The sequence below is a fragment of the Micromys minutus genome, assembly GCF_963924665.1.
Source record: "Micromys minutus genome assembly, chromosome: 8".
Classification (NCBI taxonomy): Eukaryota; Metazoa; Chordata; class Mammalia; order Rodentia; family Muridae; genus Micromys; species Micromys minutus.
In genome coordinates, this window is record NC_137977.1 from 22,840,880 (window position 1) to 22,857,730 (window position 16,851).

The window sequence follows — 16,851 nt, forward strand, 5'->3', positions numbered from 1 at the left end:
TCCTGGCAAACACTAACTAGAACGACATCACATACCAGATCATCCTTTGAGTTCTCCATCTCTGTCCCCTCCTTGAATTTGGCCAGTGCACTCTTGAGGTCCTGAGATGTGTATGTGTTGGCATTGATGTCCAGCCTGTCCACAGAGAACCTAAGAGTTAGAAGGGGTACACATCTCCAAGAAAGACGGTACTTGTGGGTGACTGGCACCCAGAGAGAGTAAGCTTGTCCGGGACAGTTCTAGCTCTTAGTACACTGTCAAACTTTGCCCTAGGGCAGCCAGGATCCAACGTGTTCACTGTAATTGAAGACAAATGTTTTTTGTTTTTCATGAGACAGAAGGAAAAGGCATGGGGCAAACAGAGCCTGACCCTGGATAGACTTCTTGCACTGCAAGCAGAACCCCCAGGAAGGAAAGAATTCAGACACAGGAGTAAGAGGCGTCCTCATCTATAATCTTCAAGGAAGCAGAGCAACAGGGACCCGAGATTTCCAAAATGTTCCAGACTTGATTTGACAAACCAATTTGTCAAGTGAATTAGACAAGTGAAATGGGTAGATCCACGCATTAAAGCCAACGTTTGAGCACAGAGGTGTTTGTGGATCTAACAATGACCAGATTTGAGAGGCCTATGAACAGAACCAACCACCACCTTCTACAGTCATCTTCCAAGAGGATGGAGTAAAGAAGCCAATGTGGCGGTAATCTTAAAACCTGCAGAGACTGGAAAGGTCTCCTCCCACACCTCCTGGAGTGGTTCAGGTTCAGCCAGCATCTTAAGCAGATAGAGAGCCTCTGTGGTGGAGAGAGGGTGAAGTCTCAGAGCATGAGCTGGACAGGCAAATGGGATTGCACTGACACTGAGACAGACTGCAGCTGCGGTTCATTCACAACTGAGATTGTATTGGTTGAGAGACAGAGTGCACAGACATTCCGATTCCACACGCCCCCCTCTCAGTCCCACCCCTCACCGAGATAGGGTTTCTCAATATAACCAGCCCTGACTGTCTTGGACTCAATTTGAAGACCAGGCTGGCCTTGAACTCTTAGAGATTCTCCTGCCTCTGCCCCTCTCTGCCCCTCTCTGCCTCCCAAGTGCTGGTATTAAAAGTATTCACCACCATGTCTGCTGACATTCCAACTCTTAACACATGTGCCTAAACTCTGAAGAGCCACCTGCTGGTTCTTTTTTAACTTAGTCCAGAAATGCTCCAGCTGCAATCTTGGCAAGTTTTCCCTAAGACCTCACATAACAACCAAAAACTCATAATCCTCAGTTCCACGGCCTCACAATTTCATACCACATACAGCATATTCAAATTTCCTTATAGAACATTATCACAACGGTTATGAAAATGGACTTCTATGATCAGAGATTTCACAGTTCTGAGAGGGAGAAGAGAGTGATTTTTAGCAAACGGTTCTACTAGGAACATAAACCTCTCCTGACTCAGTAGCCTGGTATTTTTGAGTTGTATCATCATTGCCATTGTCATCATCATCAAGCAGCAAATAATTTAACCTCTTAGAAAATCATTTGCACTTAAAAAGTGGGATGAGGTGGGATTTCCTCCCCACCTTTAAATTTTTTTTTTAATTTTAAAAACATTTAAAAATGTTTCCAGAGCTACTAAGAAACTCCCATTTACAAAATAGTTGATAAACATCCTCTGGATTGTACAGGAATGGAGCAGACCACTGAGAGACAGGATGCACACATACTTGGTTTCTTTCTCTTCCACTTCAGGGGCCGACCCTGGTTTTCACTGTCCTCTGTGTTTCTTCGGCAGGCAGATCTGTAGCTGCTGCTCAGCCACTGCAGCCTGTTTGGTCTTTGCTCCCCGATTCCCTGCTTTGTACTTTTTTTTATCCAATGCTTTATCCCTTCCACAGCCTTTCCCCCTATTTCATGTCCACCTCAGCAGGGGTGATCTTGGCCAACAGTCTTGTGGAACAGCCTTGGGCTCCACCTTTGCCACTTATCCATGCCATCCTCCTTCTTGTCACTGGGGGTGGAGCAGGGTGGGAGGTGTGTGCCAAACATCACAAAGCTGCACTGCCCAGCTGCCACGCAGGTACACAGCCTAGCCTCCACCACATCCCAGCTGCCATGCAGGTGCATGGTCTAGCCTCCACCACATAGAACTGCTGGTGCTGGGAGAACAGGACTGAGCAGACATTTCAAAGGAAAGGGAGAAATGGCTGCTGCCCTGCTCTATTCCAGGTTCCATCAGGTCTCAACCTTTATTAGACAGATGTATGTTCAGGGCTCTCCTCATTCAGCTTTGGTTCATCAGAGAGTCTTTAGGGCTCTGAGGTAAATGCTTGCTTTTTCTACATCTTAGTCTTCAACTAATTTATTATAGCTAACCACTCCCATTTCTTGAGCACTAACTCATGTGTCAACAGGGACTACTCCTTTAAAGGTGTATTTGGTTCAAATGATTAGCACAACCTCTCAAAGTAAGAGAGAGATTAGGTTCTCTCTCCACAGCCAAGCACGTGAAGATAACACTGCTCTGTCCCCATCATGGGGAAGCTAAGGACTCAGGAGATGCAGGAGGAACAGATTCTTCTCTTCCTCTACTTGTCAAGAAAAATCTCATTTTTCATGCATCAAATTATTGCCCAGCACAGGAGAGGTAGAGGTCAACCTGGTCTACATTGCAAGTTCCAGATCAGCTAAAACAAAACAAAAGACAGGGTGCCTCACTTTGTAATTAGATAAGGCTGGCCTCTAAGCTGGACTTGAAGCTATCCTGCTTCTTTGCCTCCTGTGGACTGTCTTCTTGTTTATTATTATTTTTCTTGTTTACAATGCCATTCACTCCGATGTTGATTCTGTTCTTACCATGCTGTTAATACTGTTCTGTTTCTGTTGTTTCTTTGGGGATAGGGGAATAAGAGTTCATGTCCCAAGCTGGGCACAAACATGCCATGAAGCCCTGAGTATGATTCTGAACTTCTAATCCTCCTTTTATGTTTTATGTTGTACTAGTGATGGCCCCACAACTTCATACATACAAGCAAGCAGTCTAGCAACTGAACTACATTCCCCAGCCCCACAGCTGTCCAACATTGCCCATTACTGTTAGTTACCAATAACTGATTGATAACAAACCTTTATGTCCCTCCAACAACCAGCAGCATGCATACTGTCTATCCCTCCCCTCTTCTAATTCTCCTGGCTATTTACTAAGCTCATTTGACTTCTCGTTCCTCTTCATCTCTTTAATGATTCCCCATCTCCTACCTGAACCCTACATGCTGGAATGCCTCATAGTTAGATCCTGAACAACCTTCTTTTTTCTATCTCTAGAGATATTACAATATTTCTCTGACAATGATGCCCACACTTTAGCTCAAATCCCTCCCTTCAAATAGCAGGATCTTATGCAATGACCTGCTAGGCTTAATCTTAATTTTCATGATTAATTTTAAACTTGATTTCATGATTTATAAAGGGGATTTACAAAGCATACCTCTGAGTGTATCTGTAAAGAAATTTCTAGTGGCAATTAGATCAGGAGAGCCCTGCTGTAAGGGCTTAAATTCTTGATAGGGTCATAATACAACGGTGATGAAAGATAGAAGGTAGGTCCTAGTTCAAGGAAGAGGGCCACTGTGAGGGAGGCATGTCCTAGGGGCGGTTTCTGCCTGCCATGATGATGTGACACTTCTGGAACTTTGAGGCCAAACAAGGAAGTTCTTATTTCTCTCAGTGTTTGTTTACAGCAAAGGGAATGAAATTGGCTAGTGTATTAACTTTCCTTCTCTGGTCTCTCATGGTTTTGTTCATTTACTTCTGGCACAGGTTTGGAATATGGCATGTTTTCGGCAGTTACAAGACAGTTTTCAGGGCTTCTCTTGTTCTATCCTTCCAACATGCTAGCCCTGAGGCTAAAACTCAGGTTTTCAGACTTAGCAGGGAGTGCCTTTACCCTCTGAGCCAGCCAGCTAGCCCATCCAAATGAGTCTCAAATGTTTGACACATACCTCAAATTCACTTAATAAAAAACATGATTCATAATACTTAACTCTAAAAAATTTGGCCCAACTGTTACATTTCTACTAAAAACAAAACAAAACAAAACAAAACCACACCTCTAAGCACCCAGAGACTCAACCCCAAATGAGGCCTTATTCCAAATCTTCAATCTCTACATCCAACTCTTCAGCAAGTCCTTTTAGCTGCACTTCTACACTATCTAAATTTACCCACTCTCCATCATGAAACCCTGGACTTAGTCACCACTGCGTCTTGTCTCATCTACTGAAATGGCATGCTGGTGGTTTCTGCTCTTCTTTTCCTGTTTTCAGCCTTATCGAGACACTATAGTTATTGTTAAGCTATCCCAAGTCACTCTCTTGCCTAAAATGCTCTGGTCCATTCTACTACAATTAAAGGTGAATGGAGACTATCCAGAATGTTCCCTAATGCTTCACACACTGCACACACACACACCCCCCCCCCGCACACATGTCTACCTCTCCATTCTCATCTTCTGTATCTCGAATCATTTCCCTGTTTCTCAAACCTGACAAACCTGGGGTTTATGCCAGGTTTATGCCACCTGCCTGAAATGCTATAAATTCCTAGACTTACAAACCTAGTTCTTTGTAGGATTTAAATTCTCCTTCTTTAGCTTTCAGTTCAAATATGTTAATGAGGCCTTCCTTCCCAAATCACCCTAACATGGTCTCCTGCAGAGACTCATTACCTTGGCTCATTTCTTCCCTAGAACTTATAATTTGTAATGATCTTACTCATATGTTTATTTTCTTGGTTTTCTGCCTGCCAACCTGCACAAGGCCTCCACTCACCTTATGGAGGCGACCACTCCATCTGCTTCCTACTGTTTCCCCAGTGCCTGCCACACAGGCACTCAATAGGTCTTGTGAAATGAATTAGTGCAGCAGGAAACAGTTTGTCATGGGCATCTCTCTTCACCACTGCACCATACACAGCATGGCAAATGTCTAATCCAAGATGATACAACTCAGATGCAGTTAAAGTTGTCTTTCCTTCCTCTAATATAGAAAGAGGATTCAAAGAAGATTCCAAAGCAAAGAGACTTTTGTTCTATGAAGACTCTGACAGAAAGTAAAGTAAAACTTTTATGATTTTTTTATGTCTAAAAATATGCTTGAAGTCAGGCAGTGCCAAGAACACTCTCTGAGACAACCCTAAGGCAGGGAGGGTCTCTGTACAGGCCAAGAGCCCACAAGCATCATAGATCTAAATAGCAACCTAGCCAACAGGACTAGTGGAAAGCCTTGGCTCCCCCATCTCTCTCCAGCACAGTGGTTTCCCGAGTCACCTGAAATCTGATAGAAAGCTGCAAGCCTTGTCTTCCAAAGCACACCATCAGATAACCAAAATAACTGCTGCTCTCTGGAAGGATCTCTTAAACCTCTGTTCCCAGGCCACTGCTGAGCAGCCAGAAAGATAAGGTGATGCAGAATTGGGGGAGCGGATAGGCTCTTCCAGAAAAGCAGTAACAGCTGAGAGAGAAGAGGAAATGTTCAGCATACCCTAGAGGTCATTCTAGGGCAAAGCTCTCAGAAACAGTCCAAAGGAGAAAAGCAAAGAGGAAAAAATGGGTCTCTACGTCCCACAAAGAAGGCTTTTGCTGTTAAGGAGCAGGGACAACCCCATAAATGCTCCTACTGTAGATCTGCAGTCAGCATGGTGGAGATGGAACACAAAACAGCAAACCAACAGCTCAAAATTACTCAAATTCCTAGGTCCATATTCTTAAAAGACATTGGAGGTTGGCTTTTTCATTAGAAAATAAGAACTGGACGGCATGTGAGAGAAGAGTTCAAATGACTCGCTGAAGTATATGTATGTGCACGCATGCCTTCCAAAGTGGGAAAGGTTAGCATGGCTGTAGAATTCTATCTGATTATTCTAAATATGACTGTGAGATAGGAACAGCTGTACGGTTTGGACTGCTGCAAGTACAGGCCTAATACAGAGATGGGGAGTGGAAAGAACTTGCCTAGAGTGAGATGACAACAAATGTCTCCATCATAACATAAATTAGAATTTTCTAACTGTAAAGACTGCCCAAATCTGCCATTATGTTTTGTGGGGTGAGTGCCACCTGACTAAACAGGCACACGACCTTTAGTCAGGTGCATCAAGAAAAGAGTCTAGAAATCTTTGCCAACCACATCAAGTTTCCTTTCCTCTCATTCAGGAGACACCAAGCAAGAAAAACTTGTTAATTCAAGGCAATTAAGAGGAAAAATAGAAACTGTTAATTCTCTAAAATCAAATCTCTCAAACTGATTATTAAAAAGTTAGGAAACCTATAACCACAGGGGACTGCGGTGGCTTCTCACATACCATGAGAAAGCCTATTTTAACACTGACTAACAAGAAGAAAAGTTAGTCTGAATTAAAGACTTTTAAAGGCAATTTTATTGTTCACCAAGGAAGTATCACTGCAAAGCAGAAGGCCTAACAGGCTTGTTTTAATGAATAGATGACTCATCTGTAATCAGTGCATTAATTGTTGGGATCCAAATGGGTGCTCTTAAAGTACTGGGGAAACAGCTTCTCTTTTAAAGAAGGTTAAGCATTCCCCCTATAGCCTTTTAAAAAGGATCTATTTTCTTTGCAAGATATCTCTTTCCAAAGATTGTAGAGGTAAACATACATAAAACCCTGACAAATTTATCACAAATTCTATACTGTTAAATCTTAAATAAAAATTATAATGCACATATCTGGTCATGGTAATACATGCCTTTATTTCCAGCACTTGGTAGACAAAGGCATATCTTTAAGGTTGAGGCCAGCCTGGTCTACAGAGTGAGTCCCAGGATAGCCAGGGCTACACAGAAAAACCCTATCTCAAAAAACCAAGCAAACAAAGACTCGCCACTCATGAATCTGGGTAGCACTGCTAGGATTTCCAAATCAGTGCAGTTACTCGTCTCCCAGTCCTGAGAGCAATACACTACCTTCTGCCTTTTCTAAATCCTTTCCAATTGCTTTGGAATTTGTCTTCTTGTTGGAGTTTCACCTCGTTTACTCCAGTCTGTAGGTTCATTCGCACATGGGATCCTGCAGGAACAGCCTGACCTGAAAATCAAGAAGAGAAAAGTTGCAAAGGGTGCAGGAACCTCGGTGGGACACAGGGGTGAAATACCTGGCTAACATGCCAACAGGACTGAGCACTTCCTGATGATCAGAGTATCATGCCTAGTTTACCTTTTTGACCCAACTCTTTCTCCTGTTGCCCACAGTCTAATCACACTGATTCCTTTTACTGTTATAACAGAATCTGTAGGACCCAAGGCAAGGTAGTCAAAGGACTCACAATCTCAAGATCAACATCTGCTTATTAGAATGTGATAATCAGGTCTACTTTGTACCTTCTGTGAATTTGGCTAATAAGCCATGTTGTTGTACGAACTGGGTAAATGGTGAATAACTACTCAATTAACCATGAAGACACTGAGACAGTATTGTCTTCTTCTGTAACACCTTTCTTGCCCCTCCCTAAATAGTCCCACAGCATCCAAGATATCCCAGAATGCTAGCAAGCTTTGTAGCTTATCACCCTCATTTTAAAAACCAGGCTCTTTTGCATTTCTTTTCCCTGATCACAGGAACTACATGTCTTCTTTTTTGATTTCTGCAGCTTGTAAGCTAGAGCTTGGTACATAAAATATGTGGCCAATAACAATTATGAATAAGAAAAGGAAGCCAGGGTGCATGGTGCTGCATGCCTTTAGTCCCAGAACTTGGAAGGCAGATGAAGGGACATCTCTGAGTTCAGGACCAGCTTAGTCAGTTTCAGGGCTACATAGAGAAGCACTGTCTCAAAAAAAAAAAAAAGTAAATGAAAATAAGTAAATAAATAAATAGGTAGGTAGATAACTACTAGAAGGCAGCAAGACACACAAGCCAAGGAAGCAGGTAGCAGAGCTAAGAGAAACTGAAAAACTACACACACTTATCTCAGAGGAGCAGATCCATTAGCTGGGGAAACAAGTGTTGTGAATAGATGCCATGTGTCTGAATGCACCAAAGTACTCAGGGATAGTTTACAAGCAACTATGCAATATCACATAATACAAATGGAATGTTCTATTCACTCTTTTAAACATTCACAGAAGATGCATTTGCCAGGTAACTACACAACAGACCTGCATGGCAGCTTCTAGGAATAAAAAAATAATATTTTAGAAAATGACTTTTAAAACCACACACACACACACACACACACACACACACACACATATGTATGTGTGTGTATATATATGTGTGTATATATATGTGTATATATATATGTATATATGTGTGTGTGTATGTATGTATGTATGTATGTATGTATGTATGTATGTATGTATGTATGTGGGGGGGACTTTCACCATGTAAGCCAGCTTGCCTAGAACTCAGTATGTATCCCAGGCTGGCCTTGAACTCTTGATCCTCTTGCCTGGGCCTCCTAAGTGCTGGGATTATAGTCCTGTACCATAACATCCCACACAAAGATGAATATCAATGGCTGCAGGATTGAACATTCCATAGAAAGAGCTATTTATAAACAGAAAATTTTGAAGCAATATGATGCTTCTAAAACTGGGAATGGTGGCACACATCTCTAATCCTGGCATTCAGGAGGTAGAAAGCACAAGATGAATGAGAACTTTTCTGAAAGGAAGGAAGGAAGGAAGAGGGAGGGAGAGAGGGAGGAAGGAAGGAAGAGGGAGGGAGAGAGGGAGGGAAGAAGGAAGAGGGAGGGAGAGAGGGAGGGAGGAAGGAAGAGGGAAGGAGAGAGGGAGGGAGGAAGGAAGAGGGAGGGAGAGAGGGAGGGAGGAAGAAAAAGAAAGACAGACAGACAGACAGTCCTGACACTTGGACTTTACCTCTGCTTTCTCTGCCATAGGATAGTCTGCATGTTGGCACTGAGTTTGATTCAGGAAGACAAAATGGAAAACAGGCATGGTGGTAATGCCAGTCATCAGAGCTTGAGGCAGGAGGATTTGGAGTTTATGATAGCCTGGCTATACAGTAAGCATGAGGACACTGAGCGACAGAGTGAGACTTTTAAATTAAAAGTGACAATTTGAAAACCATTCCTTATGAGGAAAAAGCATAGTACAAGGTCTCTCAGGATGACCATATGCACCCAATAGTCTAAGAGTATTGTCCCAGCACTGACACGACTGTGGTAGATTCTGAGTTACTCTAGACACTGCCCCCAACCAAAGCGCTAGGAGACACCACCTGACATGTGCCGTTACCCTGTCACCCTCCTGCCTCTCCTCTGCAGCAAGGAGTGGCTGTGGTTTTGACTAAAATACACAGTCTACATCTAATGATCTCCTGACAAAAGTATGTTCAAGTCAGAGCAGGGAAATCCTTCCCCGGAGGAGCTTTCTAACAAACTCTGGCTGGGATCCACACTGGGGAAAGGAATCCTAAAGGAAGGAACTCCATGTGCAAAGGCTTCATCACAGAAACAGTGCCTATGATCAGGAAAAGGCTGGACCCACAGGACTGGTCAGGCTGTGAGGCTCCTGTGCTGCTGTTGTCATGAAGCCTGGTTCCTTCTCCTGGGACAGAAAATTAAAACTGAGTTAAGTGTGATGGTACAGACCTGTAGTCCTAGCACTTGTGAGGTGTGGGCAGGAGAATTGCCACAAGTCCCAAGCCAGCCTAGGCTTCACGGTGAGTTCCAGGCCAGTACAGTTGCGGAGTATGACTGCCACATGACAAATAAAAACACAAAAGTCCTAATGACCCAAGATGGATCCAAAGAGGGGGAGGGTAAATTCTGGGAAAAATAGAGAAGTGGCAACTTCTCTTCCATTCCTCACAGATGATTCTTTAGTATCCCTCTATGAAGAGATGAGGGGAGTGGCTACTTCACCTTAAGAGATCTCAGACTAACAAAACAAACAACACAACCCCTTCTAGATGTATACTACAGAGATTTGAAACTCACAAAATAGCACAGTTTCTTTTCTGGATGTGCACTCCTGCTTTGCCATCTCCAGTTCCGCCCCCCCCCCCCCCCACCTCATTTTATGAGACAGGTCTCACTATGCAGCTCTAGATATTTGGAACTGACTGTGTAAACCAGGCTGATCTCAAACTCACAGAGATTTGCCTGCCTCTGCCTCTGCCTCTGCCTCTGGAGTACAGGGGCTAAAGGCATGCAACTTCATGTCTCACTGATAAGTCTAATAACATGTATTATGTATGTATGTATGTATGCATGTATGTGTATGTGTGTATGTATGTATGTATGTATGTATGTATGTATGTATGTACGTGTTCATGTTTTTCAAGACAAGTTTCTCTGTGTTGCCCTAACCTGGAATTCACACTGTAGACTAAGCTGGCCTCGAACTCAAAGATCCACCTGCCTCTGCCTCCCAAGTGCTGGGATTAAAAGCATGAACCACCACTGCCTGGCTAATAAGAATTATTTAAAGAGAAAGGAAAATAAAAATTTCCAAACTTTCCACAGCTGCTTTTGTCCAGACTATTACCATTTTTCATCTGAACACTACCTACCCCCACTGGTGTGTGTGTGTGTGTGGGGGAGAGAGAGAGAGAGAGAGAGAGAGAGAGAGAGAGAGAGAGAGAGAGAGAGAGAGAGAGAGAGAGAGAGAGAAAGAGGAGAGGGGGGAGAACTAGTGAGTATAATCTATGTAACCCCTTGACTTCAAACCTTTTGATAGTTTTCTGTTGTTGGGGGAGGGGGTAGAGTAAATATCAATCCTCACCCTAGTCATTGAGGTCCTCCATGACAGCTTCTTCAGCTTTGTCCCCCCATTGCCCTGTGCTCCACTCCTGGGAAGAACATGATCCCTCCATTAGAGGCCCAAGTTTTCTTTGCCTAGAATGCTCTGTCTGGTGTCAGCCTCCATCACCCTCCCATCCTAGCTCGGGGCCACTGTGTTCTGAGTAGCTGGTTTCTCAGACCCGGGCTGTCTGCCCACATGCTTTCATGACACCACCAATCATTTTTATAGCATGTACCACAATCCATATTTAAAAGTTTTTAAAGTTTATCTGGTTATATGCTCATCATTTCCTTCCTAGGGATCACCTCATGGCTCAGTATACAATGAATGCACAACAATTAATTGTTGAGCAAAAATTTTAATATAGAAATGGATATATTTGTTGATCGACAGATTTTTTTTTACTAGAGGAAATAGATTCATAACAATTAGTCATGTTAAGAGTTATTCTTGGTAGTAAAGAACTAATGCTTGTAATAACAATAGTGTTTTACATTTCTCTCGTCTTGGTCTCAGACAGAGAGAACATGAGTGTATAAGCTGCAGACACACCAGGCCAGACTCTGCTAAGATAGCCCTGGAAGAAAATAGGATCTTATGTAAATAATTATTTTATTTGGGGAAAATTCCAAAATTGCTCTTTTCACATGACTCACCACAGGGGGCAAGAGGAAGCACAATAGCATGGACTCAAAATACAGGTTAAGTTCACTTAATCTATGAGACCAGTTGTGGCAGCAGTTGCAGGGGCAACAGAAAATACAGCATTTCAAACGTTTCCACCCTGCTGGGAAAAATGCCAAGTTAGAGTGTGATCTGACCTGCATCTCTTAGCTTATGTAAAGGAAGAAAAAAATAGCAAACAAATCAACCGAGCACTGGGAAAGAGCAGAGAATCACAAGACAGCCTGAAGAAGGAGGAGGGCTTAGGCTGACAGAGAAGACAAGGGGAAAAGACTGGGACCCCAAACCTGTAAAGCCCCAAAGCCTACAGAGGCTGTTGACCCACACTGACTCTCTGGAGCCAGACTCCAAACCTTATGATCCCAGTCCACAGAGACTTCATTTCTAAAGATAACTACCTCATGCTTTACCTCCCCTAAGACCATCACTGTTTTCTGTCACAGGCCAGGACCTAGGTACATGACTTGAGCCTTTCTCAACTAGTGGCTGACTGCAACATTTCAACAATGTCTGCCTTTTACTACACCATGACACCCTGCACTTCTTCCTAACTCAGTAACTTGGGCAGAGTGTATTCCAGTGGCTTAGGGCATGCTTTGGCTAACGAGAGACTAACAAAAGTACCGTTTGGAACAGGCTTTTATCCTTTAGGTTTCTATCATCATCATGAGAAAATCACTGCTTGACCTCTGTCCAAAGGAGAGACCACAGGGACAACATGGATGCAAACTACAGGATGAGCAGAGGTCATACCACATCTAGCCATAACAAGCCTTGTCAAGCTGATCTGCAGAAATTTATTTTGAGCTATTTTTAAATTTGTTCAAAAGATTGAAAGGACAGTACAATTTCCACATGTTCCAAATGCCCTTATATAGTCAAAGAAAAATTAATGATTGTGTTAAGTAATTAAAGACCACTTTCAAACCTCCCCAGTGTTACCACCATCCAGTTCTACTGTTTTCTTTCTTTGTGTGTGTGTGTGTGTGTGTGTGTGTGTGTGTGTGTGTGTGTGTGTATACACATGTTCACAAAAGTGTGGCTGCATATGTAAGTCCAAGGTTAATATCAGAATCTTCCTCCTATCTTATTCTTTAAGTCAGGCTCTCTCAAACCCACAGCTCATACGTAAGGAACGTCTCCTTTGCTAGGTTATTCTGGGAATCTCCTGTGTATTAGTGACTTTCCCATTGCTATGATAAAACACAACAACCAGGGCAACTTATCAAAAGAAGGGTTTATTTAGGCAATATGGTTACAGAGGGATAAGAGTACCTCCCAGAAGGGAACTGTGGCAGCAGAAAAAGCTACCAACCGTTCACAATTAGGGCCACCAAACAGGAACCTGAGGGTGTGAACTCAAAATGGCCCTTTGAAACTTCCAAGCACAGGTAACATACTTTCTTCAGTGAAGACACACTTCATAACCCTCCCCAAACAATTAGGGACAAGGTATGGAGGGTGTGTCATTCAAACCCCCACACACAGTTGTCAAGTTTCAAGGCTGGAACTGCAGAAGAGCCACCATGCTCACTCCCATTTATGTGGGTTCTGGAGATCAGAACTCCAGTCTTCTTGCTTGCAGAGCCATCTCTCTGCTAACGAATAGTGATTCTGTTGCTGCTCCAACATAGTTTCAGTTTTAACACTTAAAAGCACTTCTTTAGTTGGCTCCCACATTACTTTAACAAGTAGGTGCTTCCTCAACACCATTTTCTTTTTCTGAATATTTTTTTACCTTCTGGTACCATAAGTTCTATGTTTACCTTATAGTTCCTTTTTTCTCTACCCACATATCTGATTGGGGAACAGTGTTTAGAAACCAAGATTAATTACAGAAATGTTCATTCTTACTAGGGAGCCATTGCTCCTGCACCTCTAAGAGACACAAACCCCTGATCCATGTATAAAGTAGCACACACACACACACTCACTCACTCACTCACACACACACATTCCTTCTATTTCTGTTTGTCTGTATATATGTACTTTTGAGATAGGGTCTCATGAAGCCCAAGCTGAGGATGACTTGAGCTCCTGGTCCTCCTGCCTCCTCCTCCTGAGTGCTGAGGTCATAGATGTGTGCCACCATGTCTATGTTGTGCTGGAGACAGAACCCAGTACTTCATGCTAGACAAGCACTCCACCAGCCCTTATTTTTACATATTTCAAAACTTACAATTTTTTTTACTGATACTATGTTCTAACATAACGGGAACTTCTGTCTTCTTTATCCCCCCCCCCCCATAGAAATCTGGCTCTCGTTATTTATGATACATTTATAATACGTTTAACTCTACAATGTGAAGCAAATAGTTTCAAAATAGTTTCAAGATAGCTCAATGAACAAATGTGCTGGGCCCCAACCCTCACAAACCTGTGTTCAATCCCTGGGTCCCACATGATGGAAGAAGAGTACGAACTCCTACAATTGTCCTCTGACCTCCATATATGAGCCATGGTATGTGCCCCACACATCTACATGCATACGTACAATAAAATGCTACAAACAAAATCTTAATATCAACCCCTAATATCTTTATGGGAAACACATTTACCAAACTAGATCCCAGCACTGAAGTGCAGCATTCTGTCTTTGGCTTTATACACAGCCAGGTTGTAATTTCTTCTTGACCCTCTTTGGCATGTGCACTGGCTTGTTTTGTGTCAACGTGCCACAAGCTGGAGTTCTCACAGAGGAAGGAGCCTCAGTTGAGGAAATGCCTCCATGAGATCCAACTATAAGGCATTTTCTCAACTAGTGATCAAGGGGGGAGGGCCCAGCCCATTGTAGGTGGTGCCATCCCTGGGCTGGTAGACCTGGGTTCTATAAGAAAGCAAGCTGAGCAAGGCAGGGGAAGCAAGCCAGTAAGTGACATCCTTCCATGGCCTCTGCATCAGCTCCTGTTTCCTGACCTGCTTGAGTTCCAGTCCTGACTTCCTCTGGTGATGAACAGCAATGTGGAAGTGTAAGCTGAATAAACCCTTTCCTCCCCAACTTGCTTCTTGGTCATGATGCTTGTGCAGAAATAGAAACCTGACAAAGACAGCATGGTATTTACATTCTTTTTTGTGGTCCCCTCCCTCTTCATCCTGGCTCTTGTACCTGCTTCTCTGGGGTCCATGAAAGGTATGGGAGCAACTAGTGCTAAGAGTCAGAGCTACATAAAAGCACGTACTGTTGCTTTAAGCCACCAAGCTTTGAAGGATTTTGTTTACTGCAGCAACTCACCCCAATGGTTCAGAAACATGGAAATTAAGAACAACTAATAATGATTCATTTTAGTATTAAAATGTCCTTTTGCAAAATGTGATAATGATGAAGACAGATGGTAGCTGGTTGTTTCTAAACTAAAGTCTTTAACTCAGCAAAGAAAGGGGTAGGATTTGGTCCACAGAGTTTTCTTTGAAGTTTTTCTGCTCAATGGAGCATCACAGACTAGAAACTGTCCCTGTATTCTGCCTGCCTTCCTAGAGGTATTTGAGAATTATTCTCACCATTTACTTTTCATGAGTGAACTTGATAGTATAAAAAAAAGTATCTCTCAACAAATTCGTTGAAAATTGTTATTTGTTCAGATAAAGAATGCTGTTCCTTTTAATCCCTGTGCAGCAATCAGTTTATCAGACACAGGGGCCAGGGTAGCCTTTAAGTTCGCAACCTTTTAACAGTCCAAGGAAGGCAGTTCTGAGAAGAACAAGGGAATAGAGTCAGGAAGCCTGAGACTATGAGGCAACTGGGCAGAGGGATCTGGGAGAAGAGCAGATAAGAAAAGGTGAATCCAAGGGAAGGAGACACCCGCCTGTGGGGAAGGCTGGTAAAGGAATGAGTGAGAAGGGTCTTCTGTCAGAACATGGGGGAATGGTAGGGCCTGGGAAAAGTGCCCTTTCCATATACAGTCAAATTTGCACATCTGAAAGCTAAACAAAACATAACTATAAATAGAATTCAGCCCACAGGTGCCTATTTGTCACTGCTGGAAAAGATACGTTTCACCCATTAACAAATGTTGTCTCAGTATTTGTCCTAGCCCTTCCTAGGGCCCAGTGATTAAAAATTTGCCCCTCACAGACTCACAACCTCAGGGAACTCCTCAGACTGTAAGGCTGTGGCATTACCTGGCTGCCCAGCCTCAGCAGACACAGTGCTAGCTACAACAGATGTTCACATGCCTGCCTGCCAGCAGATGTTTCATTGTTTGTGGCTTCATGAGGGAAGAGTATGTATGTTCTTTGGGCTCCTGCTAAGAGATTCTTCACTCCAGGGGCTTCTAGTTAAACCTGGATACCGAGCCATAAAGCTATACACTTACAACAACAACAATAAAAAGATGGAGGCCCTCAGCTCAATATTCTGACATCAGAATATGCTGATATCAAGATAGAGCAATGCCTGGGAGACAATGACTGCCCCAATCAGAAGCAGGGACTAAGACCACAAGAAGAAGATATGCTTCTACAGGTCCTGGAAATCCAGATTCCAGGAGCTCCCCAGATGCTGGTCTTCACTGTAACACAGAGCACACAGCCAGATACTTTAGCAACAAGGGGCACAAGGGGCCAAGCCAGTGAGTCTATCTCGAACCAGCCTACCACTGGCCAGGCTCTGTGTGACTAAGTGTCTGAGATTCTAGGTGACCTGGCTGAGCACAATTGAGGCCTTGATCAGATAGCTTCCTTCTTGCTCAAGGAACTCGACTGCAAGGAGCCCCCCATACCCTCCCCCCATGTACATGTAAACATGGTGGTCTACTAAGGAGTTGGCAATTGGACTTTTGACCTACTACATCTACCCACTGTCAGCAAAGGAGTGCTACCTTCAGCGTTGGTAGTGGGTTGCGTCACTTAGTGTGAGACTGTTAGGTTGTTAAATTAATTTGCTGTGTGTTGTTTCCATTTCATTGTTGTGTGAACAATAAACCATGCATTTGAAAAAGACAGCTGACCACCTGTGACAAGACACCACACCACTATGGGCCTGGGACTCAGCTACCCAGGCATGTGTATCTTTGGTATCCAGGTGAAATTATCCAAATCTTTCTGAATCTTTGCATCCTTGTCTGTCAAATAAAAAGAATCTGCTTTCCATAATGTTTTTCTCTCTCTGCAGAGAACAAATGAGAAAGAACTAGTCAGTGTTCAGAATGCACTTCAGGAAGGCAACCCCAAAGTCCCCAAAAGATAAATGTCAACCCAGCAGAAACACACTTTTTTAAAGTTCTGAAAGTATATAATAAGACTAAAATCTTCTCATTAAATAACTGAATTTCTGAAGAGCAGGGACCAATTACTTGGGCTCATAGCTTGGGCTGAGCTCTAGGGCACACAGTAGGCCTTCTGCCATACCAGACAGAAAGAATAAAAAGAATATCTCATGGGAAGTGACAC

The 16,851-nt window shown here is 43.1% G+C and overlaps 1 protein-coding gene across 3 annotated transcripts in view; it reads right to left on the reverse strand.

Annotated features, from left to right (window-relative positions):
* SIL1 (SIL1 nucleotide exchange factor) overlaps window positions 1-16,851 on the reverse strand; it is a 223,726-nt gene that overhangs the window by 70,162 nt on the left and 136,713 nt on the right. For all 3 annotated transcript variants that reach the window (XM_080920461.1, XM_080920460.1, XM_080920462.1), the window contains 2 exons: window positions 6,976-7,096; window positions 36-135 (listed from right to left, as the gene is read on the reverse strand). In XM_080920461.1, coding sequence (XP_080776587.1) covers window positions 36-135; window positions 6,976-7,096 — 221 coding nt within the window. The remainder of the gene's footprint in view (window positions 1-35; window positions 136-6,975; window positions 7,097-16,851) is intronic.